Source organism: Rhinolophus sinicus, chromosome 3, assembly GCF_057876585.1.
Source record: "Rhinolophus sinicus isolate RSI-liver-muscle chromosome 3, RSI-T2T, whole genome shotgun sequence".
Classification (NCBI taxonomy): domain Eukaryota; kingdom Metazoa; phylum Chordata; class Mammalia; order Chiroptera; family Rhinolophidae; genus Rhinolophus; species Rhinolophus sinicus.
The window spans coordinates 63,496,581-63,515,103 of record NC_142503.1 but is presented as its reverse complement, the minus strand read 5'-3'; the positions used below and the strand labels follow the sequence as shown (position 1 = coordinate 63,515,103).

General features: G+C 33.4%; 1 protein-coding gene across 9 annotated transcripts in view; it reads left to right on the top strand.

Moving 5' to 3' along the window:
• Positions 1–18,523, top strand: part of SKIC3 (SKI3 subunit of superkiller complex) — a 74,632-nt gene that overhangs the window by 39,317 nt on the left and 16,792 nt on the right. For all 9 annotated transcript variants that reach the window (XM_088796634.1, XM_019727881.3, XM_088796631.1 and 6 more), the window contains 11 exons: positions 1,067–1,141; positions 1,787–1,928; positions 4,033–4,126; positions 6,889–6,966; positions 9,082–9,206; positions 10,035–10,158; positions 11,545–11,766; positions 12,537–12,609; positions 14,540–14,593; positions 14,769–14,880; positions 17,756–17,884. In XM_088796634.1, the coding sequence (XP_088652760.1) occupies positions 1,067–1,141; positions 1,787–1,928; positions 4,033–4,126; positions 6,889–6,966; positions 9,082–9,206; positions 10,035–10,158; positions 11,545–11,766; positions 12,537–12,609; positions 14,540–14,593; positions 14,769–14,880; positions 17,756–17,884 (1,228 nt within the window). The remainder of the gene's footprint in view (positions 1–1,066; positions 1,142–1,786; positions 1,929–4,032; positions 4,127–6,888; positions 6,967–9,081; positions 9,207–10,034; positions 10,159–11,544; positions 11,767–12,536; positions 12,610–14,539; positions 14,594–14,768; positions 14,881–17,755; positions 17,885–18,523) is intronic.

The window sequence follows — 18,523 nt, the reverse complement described above, 5'->3', positions numbered from 1 at the left end:
TGTTCTTTGTATCTATGAGTCAGTTTCTGTTTTGTTTGTTCATTTATTTTGTTCTTTATATTCCACATGTAAGTGAGATCATATGGTGTTTGTCTTTCTCTGTCTGAATTATTTGACTTAGCATAATACCCTCTAGGTTCATCCATATTTTCACAAATGGTAAGATTTCATGCTTTTTTATGGCAGAGGAATATTCCATTGTATAGATGTACCACTTCTTTATTCATTCATTGATGGGCATTTCAGCTGCTTGCATATCTTGGCTATTGTAAATAGCACTGCAGTGAACATGGAGGTACATATATCTTTTCAAATTAGTGCTTTGGATTTCTTCAGATAAATACCCAGAAGTAGAATTGCTGGGTCATAGGTAGTTCTATCTTTAATTTTTTGAGGAATCTCCAAACTGTTTTCCACAGTGGCTGCACCAATGTACAGTCCCACCAACAGTGCACGAGGGTTCCCTTTTCTCCACATCCTCATCAACATTTGTCTTTTGATTTATTGATGATAGCCATTCTGACAGGAGTGAGGTGGTATCTCATTGTGGTTTTTATTTGCATTTCTCTGATGATTAGTGATGTTGAGAATCTTTTCATATGTCTGTTGGCCATTTGTATGTCTTCTTTGGAGAAAGGTCTTTTCAGGTCCTCTGCCCTTTTTTAAATTGGAATGTTTGTTTTTTTGTTGTTGAGTTGTATGCAAGAGAAACAATAGAAAAAATAAGTAGGACTACATCAAGCTAAAAAGCTTTTGCACAGCAAAGGAAACCATCAACAAAACGAAAAGACATCCTGGCGGGTGGGAGAAGAGGGTAAGGGAGATCAAATATATGGTGACGGAAGGAGAACTGACTCTGGGTGGTGAACACACAATGGGATTTATAGATGATGTAATACAGAATTGTACACCTGAAATCTATGTAATTTTACTAACAATTGTCATCCCAATAAATTTAAAAAATAAATTAAAAAAAAAAAAAAAAAGAAAAGACATCCTAAGAATGGGAGAAGATGCTTGCCAATGATTTATCTGATTAAGGGCTTAATATCTTTTTTCTTTATAGGCTCTTATAGCAGAGACAGTTGAAAGTTATGACACCATGGATCTCTTCAGGCACACTACGGAACTCAGTATGCACGTAAGGATTTGAGCATTATTTTTGAGGATTCATTAATGAATAAAATACTATTCTTGTTGAGAAAATAAATACCTAGTGGTATCGTATCAGATGTTAATGACAGGCACTTGTCTCTACTCTTTATTCTTTTTTAGAAGCAGATAAGCTGTCTTTAATTAAGGAACTTCTTGTTTTCATCTTCCTATCATGTTTCAAGAGCTGATGAAGAAATGACATGGGGATTTAATAAATATAATAGTAGTCATGTGGAACAGAAACTGAGACACTAGCAAAAAAATAAACATAAGGACTAAGCTGACATTTCTAGATTCTTTATGAAGGTGTTTTAGAATTCTTTTGATTGGTAACTAATAGTTTGACCTATGGGAACGGTGCTGAGAAGCAGCAAACCAACCCATCAGGCGGGGCTCTGTTTTCTGCACTTAAATTGTCCCATTTGAATCTTCTGCTTCGGCTTGAAGCAAGCGGTATATGTTCTTAGCTGTGTTGTGTCATAGTGACCCTTCCTTTAAAGGCACTTAACAGTTGACTTACAGAAAACTAGGATGTGATACTTAGTGTATTGAAATGCATTGTTTCATTTCGTAATTTTTCTTGGCATATTTATGATCCCATGTCCACTTATTAACTTTGGCTTTTTTAAAGACTGAGGGAGCAATAGGTTATGCGTACTGGGTCTGTACAACACTGCAAGATAAGAGCAACAGAGACACAGAGCTCTACCGGTACAACATCCTCCAGATGAATGCTATCCCGGCAGCACAGGTCGTTTTGAGTAAATACATAGGTAAGGCCCCAGTTCTATAATGGCAAGGTATTTGAATAACTGTTAAAATAATTTAAAGGATTTTTAAAATTAGTTAATTCCAAATTAAATATTAGTGTTCTTAAGATATGAATGTGCCTTTTCTCCTCCCATTCTCCCTTTAGTGCCCAAGCAGTCTACTTTTTAAATTTTAGTAAAGACTTTTGAAGAGCGCTGAAAATTGTGGTTCCCAATGATTCAAGATTAAAGTGATTTCCAGGTTGTACTGGAAAACATTTTGGAACCGAATGGGCCTGAGTTACTGCTGTTCTAGCTCTGCTATTTCATTACTTTCTCTCCAGTTGTAGGCCAAGTATTTTACTTCCCTTAACTTCTGTTAATCTTAGAAAGTAGAGATAATGATACCTAGATTGTAAAGGTGTGAGAATTAAGTGGTATAATATGCTTTAAGTTCCAAACCCAGTGCCTTTAACCTCCCACTTTAACACCTGATTTTTCTTTAAGATACTGGAAAAATATAGTTAGGCTTAGGAAAAAGACAGCATGGTGAAGTTTTATTAACCATCTATTGTATTAATTTCCCTTCCGTAATAAAACTACTATTGGTTTTAATCCTGGCTTCACCACTTAGTACCCATAATGAAACCTTGGGCATAAAATTGAATTTTAATTTCTCCCATCTATAATGCAATAATGAAAGTATCGATTGCTGAGGGTTTAAATGAGATGATTTAGACAAAATGTTGTGCAGAGTACCTGGCATACCCTAGAAGCTCGAGAAATGTTATAGTTTCACTAGCTTTTTACTTCTCCCGTGACAAAATTATAATAAAAAAGCAAGGAGTTGAAGCAGGAATACTGACAGTTGAATAATATGAAGACTCAGATAAATTGTGAAAAGCAGAAGAGAAATTGCATCATCATTGCTATTGAGAGGGTTGTATTCCTCTTCCTGCATTGAGCCTGGGGCACGTGAGTAGAAGGCAGTTAGTTTACCAGCTTCAGCACTTGCAGGCATCAACGTGTTATGCAGCATGCCAAAATGAATGGCACTAAGGAAAACCTAGAGGCTCTGAGAAGTACATGATCAGACATTTTATTGATAAGTTTCTTTACAGAATGGGTAACATTTGTAAAGGATTTACATAAAGAGGTAAGTCTAGAAGAATTTTTGTGAAACTTAGATACCTAGAACAATGAACAAACCATTTCCTGACCGTTACGCATAGCTAGTGTTTAACTCTATAGTAGAGCCATAATGACTATATTCATTTAACAAATTCAACTATATGTGCTTGGCCAGAAATAAATAACTTAGAAGCGAAAAGAGGAAGGATACAGAGAGAATGCATCTCTTCCTCTGGTGAATGTGGATGGAAGGCATGGATCTCCTCTTACTCAGTTTGACTCAGTTTTGGTAACTCGCTCCTTGTCTGGTCACATTAGCATTTTTCAAGAATAACTTTGACTGTGATTTTCACCTCATGCTTTGACTTTGGAACCTAACCATCACATAAGATGAATTTATACTGTGCTTTGTTAAACAATTTAAGGGATTTGAAGGCTTGCTTCCCCCAAACAGCTTTTATTTAATTAGATCAGATGTATTTCTTTTTTGTGCATTGCTAGATACATGATGTGTTTTGACATTAAAATTTCAAAATACTGCATTGGCTGTGCTCAAATCTTCCTGTTTCTAATATACAATACTGAGTTAATTAAAGTAAAAAAACACATGGAAATTGGACAGAACCAACAGAAATTGTTACTAAATTTAATCACAGGAAGGTTTAAGTAATTAGCCAAAGAACTGAATTTCCATATAAATCAAAATGACTAGTTTTAACATGAAGAACATTTTCAAGTTCTTATTCCATTAGAGATAAAAATGTTTCAACTTTTAAAACATAAGTTATAACTATAAATGTTATTTAATTATTTAAAAGAGTTACAAAATGATTACTGGTATTTTATAGTTAACAAAGAAAATCAGACTGCTTAACAATGCCCGTATCTCAGGAGATAATCTGGTGTTTAAGATATTGAAAAAATTGAAAATAAAACTAATATTTTATAAACACAACCATTATGCACATGTAAAGAAAATATATTTTTGGATTTCCAGAAAGAATTCAGAATTATGCTCCAGCTTTCACAATGTTGGGTTACTTAAATGAACATCTACAACTGAAAAAGGAAGCAGCAGGGGCATACCAAAGGTAAACTCTACATTTAATTGAAATGACATCCTTATTTGTTAGTTGGCCTTTAAAAATTTAGTCTCATTCTCATGAGAAAAATTTAGTCTCATTCTCATACTAAATAACTGTTCTGATTTCTTTCCTGATCTTTCATTATCTATTACTTTGAAGGTGAAAATATGCAGTTCCAAATTTTCAGCTATAATTTGGTTTCTAGTGCTTAACTTGGGGGTTGGGGGGGAGACAAGAAACAGAAACCAAACAAAAAGACCCTTCAGATTTTGTTTTATTAAAATCCATCCCTTTAGACTTTATCTAGCTTTATTAAATACATGTATTTATTCAGAGAAGAAATCAGAACATTATATATTTGTTTAAATCCCTTTAATCTATTATATATTTATTCGTTCAATAAATATTGTTGAATTGCTGTGTGCCAAGCAGTGTCCTTGGCACTAGCAGTTTAGCAGTGAGTTAACACAGACACACGCCCCTTTCTCATGGACCTCATGTTCTGGTGGGGGAGAGACACATGATAAGCTGATAAACATCTGTGATGGTAATTATTGCTAAGGAAGAAAATCAAAGTAGTGTAAAGGGCCAGAGACTACAGAGGCAGGCAGTGAATTTGAGATAGGTTTAAGAGGAGTAGGTGTACTAAGCAGATAGTTGAGGCCTGGCCTGAATATAGTAAGGCCAAAAGCCCTTTGGTTTTCCAGGGCAACAGCATTTCAGGCAGAAGGAACAGTAAGAGCAAGTATCCTGAAACAGGAGTAGATTGGCGTGTTGAAATAAAGATAATGTACTCAAGTAGAATGACCAGCCAGGAGAATGGGAGGAAATGAAGTCAGCTTGAAGTTTTATTCTTTTCAAATTAATTGATTTGTGAATAAGAAAATAAGTGTTCATCGAGTGAGCATTAGATGAAAAATTAAAAGACCTGATTGCCTAACCTCTGTGGTACATCATTGCCCTAAATCTAAATAAATAAATATTTAAAAGAAGACTTGTTAGATAAAAAATAAATGGGATGACCAAGATTTGGACGCAAACTATGTGTCCTTCAACAGACAAATGGATAAAGAAGGTGTGGTATATATGTATATACAATGAAATATTACTTGGCCATACAAAAATGAAATTTTACCGTTTGCAACAACATGGATGAACATAGAGGGTATTATGCTAAGTTAAATAAGACAGAGAAAACCAAATACCATATGGTTTCACTTACATGTGGAATCTAAAAAATAAAATAAACGAACAAACAAAACAGAAACAGAGTCATAGATACAGAGAACAAGCTGACGATTGTCAAATGGGAGGGGACTTGGGGAGCTGGGTGAAAAAGGTGAAGGGATTAAGAAGTACAAATTGGCAGTTACAAAGTAGTCATGGGGATGTAAAGTATGGTATAGAGAATATAGTCAATAATATTGTAATAATTATGTATGGTGTCAGGTGGGTATTAGACTTATGGGGGCGAGCATTTTGTACGTTATATAAATGTGTCACTACTATGCGGTACATGTGAAACTAATATAATATTTAATGTCAACTGCAATTGATTATATTTAAAAAAATCGTTTTAAAAAAATGAAAAAATAATTAAGGTGTCCTAACTACTTTGCCATTCTTTTATGGATCTTTCTGTAGTTCAAAGGAGTAATCACTAGATGGTACTGGAGACTGTATAATGAAGTTATTTTTCCAGGTGTACTGGGAGAAAGGTTTATGAAAAAGCAGAATTCTCTTTCTTTCAGTGTCGCATGAACTTACCAGTAAACAAACTGTATAAACATGATAGAATACAACAGTGAGCAGGATGTTGAAACAGAGAAAACTAGGCAGCTTTAGGGTGCTTACTACTTTTTCTTGGTACATCTTATAATTGCAAATATTGTGAATCTAACACTGGTTCTATCTGTGGCTTAAAAGGGCAACTCCACAGTCACTTCGATCTGCACTACTCTTTCTCTAGTGGTCACCACTGTGGTTTTCCACCTTAACAAGTAATCTGAGGCTTGGAACTACAAATTAGGTGTAAATCTAATCAGAGATATAGTTTTTAATATAATACTGTCTTTTAGACTTTTCTGGCAAATATTGGTTTTTCATGTAACACCAAGGGAATTAAAAGCTTTTCTTGGATATTTCTCCCTGGCTAATCCTCTTTAAACAGAAAAGAAAATCTTACTAAGTATCTCACTCCTTTTAGTTGTTAAGACATTTCCCTGCTTGCCCAAAGGGGACTGAGCATGAGAAGGTAAAAATCTGGGCTGATAGCATGTTGGTGTATTTATTCTAAGTCTCTGGGGATTCCCTTCTCTGAACTCAGTATTACTTAAATATTTTTTCTGTGTGTGACAGGTAAAGGCACACGAAAGCACTCAATTTCCTGGCGTCCTAACTTAAAGTACTAGTATATAAGTATTTTAAAGAGTGTTTTCTATATACTTCAAATATGTCAAAACTAAAACACCAACACAGTCGTTTTCCATATTTAGGTTAAAATTTCTGGAATATTTAAAACTCAGTTATGTTAAATGAGTTCACTTACTAAGAGTTCACTTTATTAAAGTTATTTCCCTGACAAGCTGTAATCTAAATATTAACTATTCTTTTGTGGTACCGGCTTAATAAGATATGAATAAGCTGTTATAGCTAGCATTAAAGAATTAAACGAAGAAAGGAAAAATCTGTAGATGCAGTTAAGATGGAAGGTTAAACGAATGTTATTGCAAATAGATAATTTAAAATACCTTGTCTTTTTTTTTAAGGGCAGTTTTGTTGTTACAGACTGCAGAAGACCGAGATAATTATAATGTTGCAGTAAGAAATTATGGCAGATTGTTGTGGTAAGCATATTTCTTTCCCATTAATTCTGTGACTCTATTAGATTTTTCTGGTGAAAATTATAGGACTAGTGAGGTAGTGACCAGTCTCTGGGGCAGTGGACTGCTGACGTTGCCCCAAGATACATAATTCCCACAATACCAGGCTGTGTTAACAGTGTCCTGTAACTAACGACACCTACCCCAGTGCACTTTATGGAGAGCAGGTTTAGAACTGATGGCTGTGGACTATATAAGAAACCGTTTGGAAGAGAGGCAGTTGCTCTCTCTAATAGTAGAAGCCTAGTTAATTGGATTTATTCTGATTTTCTGTATATCTTAAACTGGAGATGGACATTAGGAGTTCAGAAACTCTCTTGAAATAGTACATAAAAATTTTGTGTGTATGTGCATTTTAGGGGTGGAGAGGGAGCCATATAGCTTCCTTCAGATTCTCAAAGACTTCTGACTTCAAAAAAGATTAAAAAAAAATTTTTTTTTAAACCAATGCAATTATTGTAGAGGATAGAACTAGGACCAGAGAATAGAAGTGTTATGCAAAGAATGTTTTGGCTCAAGCCAAGGAGACATTCCTCAAGCTGAGAGCTGCCCCAGAATTGAATGGTCCAGTTTGAAACACATTATTAGAACGATAGTTTGATCTTTTATGATTAGTGCCTACATCTTTTAAGGAGCTACATAGTAGAGATCGGAGGTAGCAGTTTTTTCTTTTATAGCCGTGTCATTGAATTATATTCATAGACAGGAAAATTATATTGTTCTGACTGCTTCTCCTTTCAGTTCTCTTAAACTGTTGTGTTTAGGAGTTTATAGAGCTCCGTCAGTTCAAGATTTTGTTGAAGCAAAAGATAGATATGTAAAAAAAAAATTACATGAAATAAAGTACCTGTTCTCATTAGTTTTGATGTTTCATATAAGGCAAATATCTTTGAGGTAAATTTATACCTCCCATTGAAAATAGGTCATCTGTTTTTCTTTTGTTTTTGTTTTGAAATATATTAAACACGTAAAGATGCGGTAAGTAATAGAGTATAAAGCATAATTTAATGAATATTCACCGCTCAAATATAACAGATCTTAAAATTCTGTCAACTGAAAAAAACCCAAAAAACTGTCAATTGGTTTCAGGTTTCTTTTCCAGTGAAAAAATTACAGATAAAGTTGCAATTCTCTTGCGCCCTTCTCTAATACCATTCTACATGTTTGAAGATAGGGTTCATTAAAAAAAAAATACTTATGTATTTATCCACAAACAATCTAAGGTAGTTCTCTTCCGTTTATCAAAATATCTACCAAAATTTGAGTTTATTTTTAAATTCTTTCACCATTAGAAAATGAATTTTAGAAGCAAAGATTAAAAAGATTTTATGAAAATGTTTCCAATGACAAATTAAATATAGAAACAGCTTCTAATTATAGTGATAGATACCAAATAAGAATATCAAAGATGTAGTGTTTCTATTCCAGCTGATGGCAGCTGAGCTTATACAACTACTTCTCTTCATTTTTAAATAAGTAGAACAAGTTATTTTTCTGTTATTAAAAGAATGATACTTTAGTATCATATATAACAATTTTTACTTTTCCTATTAAATACAGAAAGATAATGTATACTTTTGTGTGTGAAATATTAGTGTGTCTATATGCCCTTCAAAAAAAATGGACGTGCAGATAAACAGTTTACTTGAAGGCTAGGTTTGATCCTGACTGGATATTTTATGACTTGTTAAGCTCATCAAAAATGCTAAAACCTTATTTATAGGGGTTAATATTTAACTAATGTATTAAGCTTTAAACAATTGACGTGCTATATAAAAGTCAACTTGAAATTTTTATCACTTGGGATTATATGTTTGTCAAAAAAAACCAGTTTGCAATTTAGCAGAACTGGTCATTTTCACATGTAATTTAAAAGAAGCAAAGTGTGAAGTTAAATCCTCTTAGTATATCCTATGTGAAATAAATGATATGCCTTCTATTTTAAGTCTTTTCTACACCTTTCACACTGATAGATGAAGTTGTTATTACAAGAAATGTAGTATAATAATAGCTCTATATTTGATGATATAGGCCAAAATTGTTTTTGATATTAACAGTAAATTATGTTTTGCTTCTTAGTGCCATTGGTGAATGTGATAAAGCTATCCAGGCTTTTAAATCAACACCCCTTGAAGAGTTAGAAGACATCATAGGTTTGGCATTGGCTTTATTTATGAAGGGTCTGTATACAGAGAGCAGCAAAGGTGAGTAAGCTGCTTGCAGCTGAAGGACACATCTTACTTTTCCAGGGCTGAGTAGAATTTGATCATGATGACCTTACATAAAGAAAGATGTAATATTGAGATGGGGGTAGGGGTTGCAGTGTTTATTAAAATCTGACTAGGAGTCAGGAATGATAGTAGGTACTTTTATCTGTTTCATTGTTTAGTACGTTATTATGTTGACTAGTTCTTATAACAGTGCTATGAGCTGAGTTTTATCTTCATTATTAAGATAAGGAAACTGAGGGCCAAGATGCCTTATGGATGACATATAAGTTAGCATTTGAAAGCAAGTCTTTTCCTACTCTACAGTGCTTAAATGTAAATTTTGATAAATGAAGACCTCAACCATTGTTAGTAATAGTATACTTTGGTTTCTCCAAAAATGCTGATGGAGTGCATTTTCACATATATGGGCCCAACCTATATGTGTGCTGCTCATTGTAAGTATCTGCTGGTTGTTGCAGTTACTGGTTTGCACATGGGAATTTTGGTGCCATCTCGGTGGCTGCAAGCCTTTACTTATTTTGCAGGTAGTGACTCAGGTCTTCCTTGAGATTCTGAAGATATAAATTGGGGAATGTCACATAATCCTCGTGATATCCATGGAATCACCTTGGAACACCTAAACAAAGTTAGATTATTATAAATTTTTTATTCCATCTGCTTGAAAACGGGAACAACAAAATGGATTTTTTTTTTTTTTTTAGATCATTTTGAGCTATAGAATTAGGAATGGAAAAATCCTATAGTTTGTCAATCACAATTGCTTTTATATTGTTTTCTTTTGTTTCCAACCCTATATTACAGCCTATGAGAGAGCCTTGTCTATTGTGGAATCAGAGCAAGACAAAGCCCATATCTTGACAGCTCTGGCAATAACGGAGTATAAACAAGGAAAAGTGGATATAGCGAAGACACTGCTATTTAAATGGTATGTAGAGTTGACATCAAACTTAACATGACGAAGGGCTTACGTATTGGGTTCAAATTTGGAGCAATGTAAAATGAAGTTCTTAATGTTTTAGGAACTTTTTGGTGAGCAAAAATTTATGATGTTAAATAACCACATTAAGATCCCTAGCACATGATAACAGACAACATGCAGGTCCTGGGCATTCAGCATATGTTATCTTAATGGGATGCAGTTATTTCAGTAGTAATTTAGGTTTTGTATATTAATAAGTATTAGAGTAGATAGTTTTGTGTTTTTTTCCCTGTTGAACCAAGGCACAAATTGGAATTTCTTCTTTTGCTGTCAGTATTGGAATTTATACTATTTGCTCTTTTAGTTGTACCAATTTATAGTGCAGTTATTTGTAGTGACAGAAATGACTGTCTCTAATGGACATACTTCCATATTTGGACTCCTACATCTTTTAACCCTTATTGTAAAAGGAGTGACTATGCATTCTTTAAGTAAGCTGTTAACTCTTGAGCTGCCCAGAAAAAGTCATGATTTTAGGTCTATTTGGCAAAATTAAATTCTAAAGAGTTTGTTTTCCTCTTCTAAAAAAATGTAGAAAGATATAGTGGTAGGCATTTGACATTTTATGGTTATAAATATTTCTGTTATATTTTAATGAACTTTGTTCAAAAAGTTTTTGAAAGTTCCTTTGTTTTGTTATGGTACAGCATTTATAATTAGTATTGGAAGTGTTAATTTTGTAGAGAGCTAAGGTTTTCTTCATTTAAATTAAGGATTTCTAAACATTATTGACTTTTACTTCCGTAAGGCTAAGTCTGATTTCACAGTTAAAGGAAAGAAAAAGGAAGCAGCTTGTTTACATACAAAATTTAAATTCTCCTTTGATTATAAAAGTACTCACTTGGAATATAGTGGATATAGATATAATTTGTACTTATTATATAAAGGGCTGGTTTCAGTATCAAAGAGCAATAGGACAAAGCTTTCTGAGAACAATAAAAGTCAGCTCTCACATTGAGGATTTTATTTTATTTATAACTTCTTGAATTTTATTGAAACTAAACATTTTAGCAAAATTATTCACCAAGAACTGAGACCCAAAGAGGCTGGTTTATATTTGTTTCTAAAGCTCAGACCTAATGACCATAAAAGAAATTTGGCTATTGCTGCTCTATGAAAGGCCATTGATTGGTACTTTTAACTTTCAGACATGTAGGAAAACATGTCATCCCTAGAAACCAAGGAATTTGTTGTTACCTTTATCTTAAAAATGGGCTTAGTTTGGTGAATCTTTAACTAAATTGCCTTTTCTATTAAATGTTAAATATGGTTTAATAGTTATAGACTACTACTGTATTCATGGCTAATAGGCAATTAAAAATGTATTTACAGCTCTATCTTAAAGGAACCAACCACAGAGAGCCTTCAAGCCCTTTGTGCTCTAGGATTGGCAATACAGGATGTTAAGCTGTCAAAAGCAGCGCTTAACGAGTTACTGAAGCACATCAAACAGAAAGACAGTGATTATCAGAGGTGCCTTCTGACTTCAGCGATTTATGCGTTGCAAGGCTGCAGTGTGGCAGTGCAGAGACAAGTATCTAAAGCTGTTCACAGGTAAATTCTTATGAACTCGAGGTCTAATTGTTCTGATGTGGTTGTCTTTGATATTTGGATCTTATTAAGAACATAAAATGAGGTGGCAAGCATATACATTTGGAAACCAAAATGTAGTTTTATGAAATTATCCATAAGACCAAGGTAACTGACTATACATATTGTTTCATCTATAAAGATTTAAAAAAAAAATTCTGTCGTTAAAAGATAGAGAATAGAAATTTTGTCCTTCCAGACCTTGTTTTGGTATGAAAGCCCTTACTGATTCTCAAATTGGTGATATTGTCAGTTTATCTGATAATGCCCAGTTTGATGGTTTTAGGAATTTTTTGGGCTCTCAAACATTCATTAATGTCTTCAAAATTTGGAAAATAGGTAATTGTTATCTCTAGCAACAATGGTTATTTATTTTCAGTAGTAAAGTGTTATATCAGTAGTTTGTTTTCCTTCCATAGTTCTTATCTCTTTATGTTTTCTTTGAACACAAAATATTAAATTTCCTTAACTTTAATTAGATCTCATGGCTGTGTAATCATCACTTTCTTGATTTTTTTTTCTTATTTTTATAAGGACTGTTGGTGTATATAGGAGATATAAAATGTGTTTTCTAAATATTTAGACACTTTCCACCACACATGGACAATTAATATGAACTTGTTTTAAGTGTCTAAAAGATTCCAAACTTAGGTACCAAGGGAAATGTTGGTTGCTTGTACCTTTTGTGGTCAAAGCAAACTCCTACCTCTGAGCCCTCTGCTTTTGATCTCTAGTAACCCAGCTGACCCTGCTCTTTGGTCTCTGTTGTCCCGAGTGGTTGCTCAGTATGCTCAACAAAATGCAAAGGTGAGTATATTCTAAATTCTTCAAAAAGGTAAAATAACTTGTGACGTGGTAAATAGTATAATTTTAAAGTATTAGCGTTATCATTCTGGAAAAAAATTAAGTAACACAGCGAGAGAGTTCTGTTATTTAACCAAATTTTCCATTAGTCATTCAATAAGTAGTACACTGAGTTTCTTGCATGTATCCTTGTACTGTTCTGGGCGTTATGGAAGATACAAAGTAGGTGGATTATTTTGAACATGTACAGATTATGTTAATGACTATGTGATAATATTATGCTTATAATGTTGCTATTTAGTAAGAATTAGTTAATGTGTTTTTGAATCCCAAAAGATAATTTTATCTAAAAGCTCTTTAAAGATAAGTAAACAAGAAATAGAACACTACTAATGTTTAAAAATGTAAATCTAAACATTGAGTCATTAATGTTCTATATAAGGGACTATGCGAGTATACTATATTTTAATTCACAATAGCCAGATATTTTCAGGAGTCTATAAGGTATTTTGTTAACTTCTATGGTTAATATGACCTTTCATAGTTTAACTAGTTGTTAGACGTAACGATAGTAGCTATTATGTTTTGAACACTTACTACATCTAAAAATTCCAATATCTGAAGTCTGTGTGGATCTGTTTTTGATATTCCTACTGCTTTTCAGCCTTTGTTTGTTTACCTGATTGTGTATACTTGAAAATTATTTATGGAAATAATTTGAGGCCTAGGATTAAGGTTCCTTTTCTATGGAAAGAAATTGCCAGGTGCTTGGGAGATCCACCAATCTGGAACTGCCTTAAACAAAATTTAGAGCTTGAGGTTTCTGGACCAAACAGGCTATTTACTACTCTGTGTCTGGATTTTAAGGCCATTTGAAATCTGGTTTACTTCTGATTTACCATTAACCTGAAGGCATAGCCCCATGGAGTCTCAGCTTACTTTGATATTGGTTTCCTATATACCCCCCTCCTTGTGTGAGCCCTGGGCTGAATTTCTGTCCCACCAGCCCACAAGTCCTTTAAAATGAAAAATCAAGTTTCTTAGGATCTGCAAATGGCAGAAGTGGCTTCCCTGCTCACTACCTGTCTGGGTTCCAGTTTTCCGTTTTAGTGGATGGGTTGGTTCAAAGAACCTAAGAGGCCATTAGTATTGAACACTGGAATGAAGTTCTTAGTATGTGCCAGCTGCTATGCTAGGCATTTTTACATAGTTTGTCATTTAATCCCAACAGTCATCTTTACATGCTAAATACGGTTTTGAAAATATTTATGATGCACTTCTGATATAAAATGAAGAGTATAGTATACTTCTGATTTAAATTGAAACCATTCTTATAATTCACTTTCTTTTCCAGGTAAAATGTCAAATTCAATTTTTAAAAATTACAGATTTCAAATTGACTTTATGAAAACTATGATACTTCATATGTTTTTCTCATCTTTAGTATTGAGTTGATTATTGAAGCACTTATGAGCTTCCTGGTGCTCTGAACATTAGTTATTCATTTTACTAGGGACTACAGACATTTTTAAAATGCTGTATTTTCGTGGAGTAAAAAAACATGTTAGTTATGGTACAATAAGTTTTGTGGTCTCTCTTTTTATTTGTCTTTCTTTCACAGTCTTTTATATTGTTAGAAAATATGCGCATTTGTTTGGTACCACTGTAAAATCATGTAACTTTTGGACCTTTAATGAGTATTTTAAAATAGTAGAGTTGAAATGATCATAGTAGAAGAGATTTTCTTTCATAAAGATATTAAGCTGGTCTTTATAAAGCAGTAATTGTAAATTGATACTTAAAGAGTTTAGAAGTTGTGCATTTGATGAAAATGAACTTTTCAAATAATTAAATGGAAAGAATTTATTAGTCTTAATTTTTACTGTTTTGTGAAAGTTTATGCATTTATTTAAATAATTATTTTCTATTATAGGGAGGTGCGGTAGCAGGAAATGTGGCTCGTATTCTGGACTCAAATCATGGAAAGGTTAGTTTGTCCCAGTACAAAGGAGATGGTCTACTTCTTAAATATTATTATTGATGAGAGAATAATTTTTCTTCCTAATCTTAGGGGTCACATCATATCTAATACAGCACTACTTTTAGTCACTTTGAAGGGAATTAATAAAGAGAATTGGTTAACATCCTTCTTTCTTGTGTAGAAGGCATTACTGTACACTGCAGTAAATCAGTTGGCTATGGGAAGCAGTTCAGCAGAAGATGAAAAAAATACTGCACTGAAGACCATTCAGAAGGCAGCTCTTCTTTCTCCAGGTGGATATAACATAATCTATTTCATTCATTGGGATTCTATTCACCTTGCATTTGTAACTTATAGGAGCAAAATTTATATTTTTGTGAAATAAGACAGGGACTTTTAAGAAAGCGTTTTAAGATTTTGCATATTATTTGATTATCTACATTTGGCTACTGATAATTAAGAGATAATCAATTATTAAAGCCGTCTAAAAGGAATAGCTGCTTAGACATACTTTATTATTCATAACTTAAGCTGAATTATGTATTTTCAAGAAGTCGCTTTATTTGCATTTTCCATCAGTGTGGTTTAATGAGGTTTAACTATAGCTGCTAAATTATTTAGTCATTTGTGTGTGTAGTTAGCTCTGTGAAGAGTGGAGCTATGTATTCTGTGGTAACAGTTAGAAATGCCAAGGTGCTGGCCTTACCTGAGCTGGCTCTTCTTATTTCTAACCAGCTGTGTCATACGCGTGCTATGGACTGCGTATGGACTGACTGCATCAGCTGCCTCCAGTACCACTGGAGGAATGCCTTAGAGAACTAGAATGGCTAGCAGTGCAGGGGGATGAGGCATATTTTTGCAAAATATTATTTTTAATTTAAAATATAGCATTGAACCACTTCAAACATTAGTTAGATCAGAATGCTATTGATTTTGGCCAAGGACTATTGGGAAACAAATTGTACAAAGAACAAGTTCAGTGTTATCTTCACAATAAATTGTGAATGTCCTAACTAAATAGCAAAATATCTAACATTTCAGAGATTATTTTATAAAACAAGTAAACTGACCAATATCCTGTTGTTATCTTTCTTTTATGTTTGAAACGGAACAAAAAGAGACCCCAAACATTTGGGTTTGTCTGTGTTATACGTTGGCTAAGTTCTGATTTTTGGAGGTGTTCTCAAGCAGGTATTAGAATTGCTCTCAAGAATTCTTACTGTAGAATCAGAAAGATAACAGAAGATCTGTTAGCATTTGATTGTGTAAGTGGCATAAACTATAGAAAGGTGAGATTTCCCAGATAAGGTCCTCGTTAGTGATGTTTTCTGATTTTCCAGTGTTATCTGGAGGAATAATACATCCTCAAGGAAGCAGGGTCATCATACAAGATGCTTCAAACAGGGACTGAGTGATGAAGATGAGTGCCCGTTTCAGACGTCTTTGGACAAGTCCATGTAGATCTTTAGTCGAACAAAGTAGAGTTTTGATAGATGGTACTCCAAGGAATATTTTCCGAAATTTAAACATAACCCCAATAATTTAGAATTAAATGGAAAGAAATCCAATTTCTGCTAGATTAGTGTTACTGTTATATTAAGAGACATGTTTAACAAACTATTTAAAATTTTGTAGGTTTGTAGTTTATATGTATATATACTTATGGATATATATATATATATATATATATATATATATAGTACATATGTGTATATACTATATATATAATGTATACATATATATTTACGTTATCACTTTGTTTCATAGGGAATTTGAGTTGCTGATTATCTATGGACGAGTTAATGAAAACAGCAATTCTTTTGAATTGTCACAGAAGAAATTGCTGCCAGATAATGTCCATTCCCCTCCCAAAATCTGATCAATAGAATATCCTAAGACCCTAGAGGGGTTGTTTATTTAATCTTAGGAGTAAGTCAATATTCAGAAATTGAGTCTATCTCAGTTGGAATTATAGGATTTTAGACTTGATAGCACTGGAGCCATCATCTGGATCATTTGCCTTATTTTATAGAAAAATGAGTCTCAAAGGAAAAGCTGCCACTGTGAATTAGTGGCATTGTTAGACCTAATGCCCAGATCTAAGACTCAGTCACATGCCTTTCCCTATATAGTAATCAGATCCTGTCATAAATTCTAGGGAATGGTCCCCATTTTCTTATTCTCAAATTTGATTATGACTTACGTTATTTTAAATAAGGTAGTCATAATCTGGGGAAATTATTTTGTATTATAGAAGTATGTATTTAAATTTTTGTAAAACTTTTATCTGCATAATATTTCTAATGATTCTTGTACTATTAGCAGTGACACTAATGATCTGTAAATGAAATAGATATATATTTTAGACATTTGATAGGAGATATATTAGATGGGCAGTTATATAAGAAAAAATATAAAACTAAAGCTAAAAAGTATGTTTAAATGACTATATTGTTAACTAGCACCCCCTTGTGGAACTTTAAAATTATCCATTTGTGTTTCAAGAGCAGGACTAAAATATTAACCATTCACACGAACAGCAAAATATTATTTATAAAATAAATAAAAAAATAAAAAATAAAAGAGCAAACAGGTTTTAAAAACGTTCTAAGTTCGAAATGCTCTTGTAGCTTTTTCAATTGACAACTAAATTTCTTAAAAAGAAGAGTCTATACTCTTATTCTCTTTCTATTATTACCTCCTCAGTTTACGGCTGTCAGACTTCTCTCCTACCCCTGAAGCTGCTACTAAGGTGGGAAGGAAGGAAGGAAAAGATATATATTAATATAATTGTTTCACTTGGAATGATAAAGTGACTGTGGTGCCAGGCTCTTAGAACACAGGTGAAATGCAGTTGTCCTGAGCTTTTCGTTTGGCTCAAACTTTTCTTAAGAACTGGGAAATTGTGTTATCTTGCTTTTCCTGTTAGTGAGCTTTTAAAACGGGCTGAATGATGAACGTGAGTGTCTGTTTGACACTTGTCCTTCATGAAAGTGAATATAATTGACCTTTCCACAGTAGCACAATAATCTAGGCAACTGAGCCAACCAGCTATGGAAGAAGAGCTTAATTTTTTTTCTTTTGGTATTTGCAAACGCCCCCATTTTTGGTCGTTTTTCAGCGACATTGTGATATTAGCAAGCCTTTAACTGTATTTCCTATGCTTAGGTGATCCTGCTGTCTGGGCTGCACTAATGGCGGCCTGTCATGCTGATGACAGAATAGCTCTAGTGAACAACACTCAGCCAAAGAGGATGGACTTATACTTGGCACTGTTATCTGCTGTTTCTGCTTCAAGTAAGTTTTGAAAAGCATTTTATACATGATAAATTCAGGGTGAAGGACTCAGAAGGATAGTGTCAAAACATAGTGGGAACAAGCAACCCTTCACTAAAGGCTGTTATGGTCTCATTTAACAAAGTTTAAAAACAAGCCTTGAAAAGATCAAATCATTTTCGAGAAGTTTAACTGCTTACAGAACAAAGCTCCAGAACATTATAGGAAAACAAAAACATCCAGCATTCAACAAGGAATTAATAAAATGCACAATGCCTGATATACAGTTAAAACTTAATAGGCTTGCAAAGAAGCAGAAACATACCACTCATAATGAGGAGAAAAATCAATCAGTAGAAACAGATCCACAAATGGCACATGATAGAAATCTCTTTAAAATGTAATTGACCATTTAAAGCACATATGACAACAATAGCACAAAGGCCAGGAGAGGAAAATAAAAGTATTCTGTTGTAAAATTTTTATATTGTAAGTGAAGTGGTATATTATTACTTACAGGTAGGTTGTGACAGGTTAAAGATGAATACAGTAAAAAAATACATTTGTAGCTAATAAGCCACCAAAGTAGTTAAGTTAGAATGACATATAACAGAAGAGGAAAAGGGAACAAAGACTATATAAGGCAAATAGAAAACAATA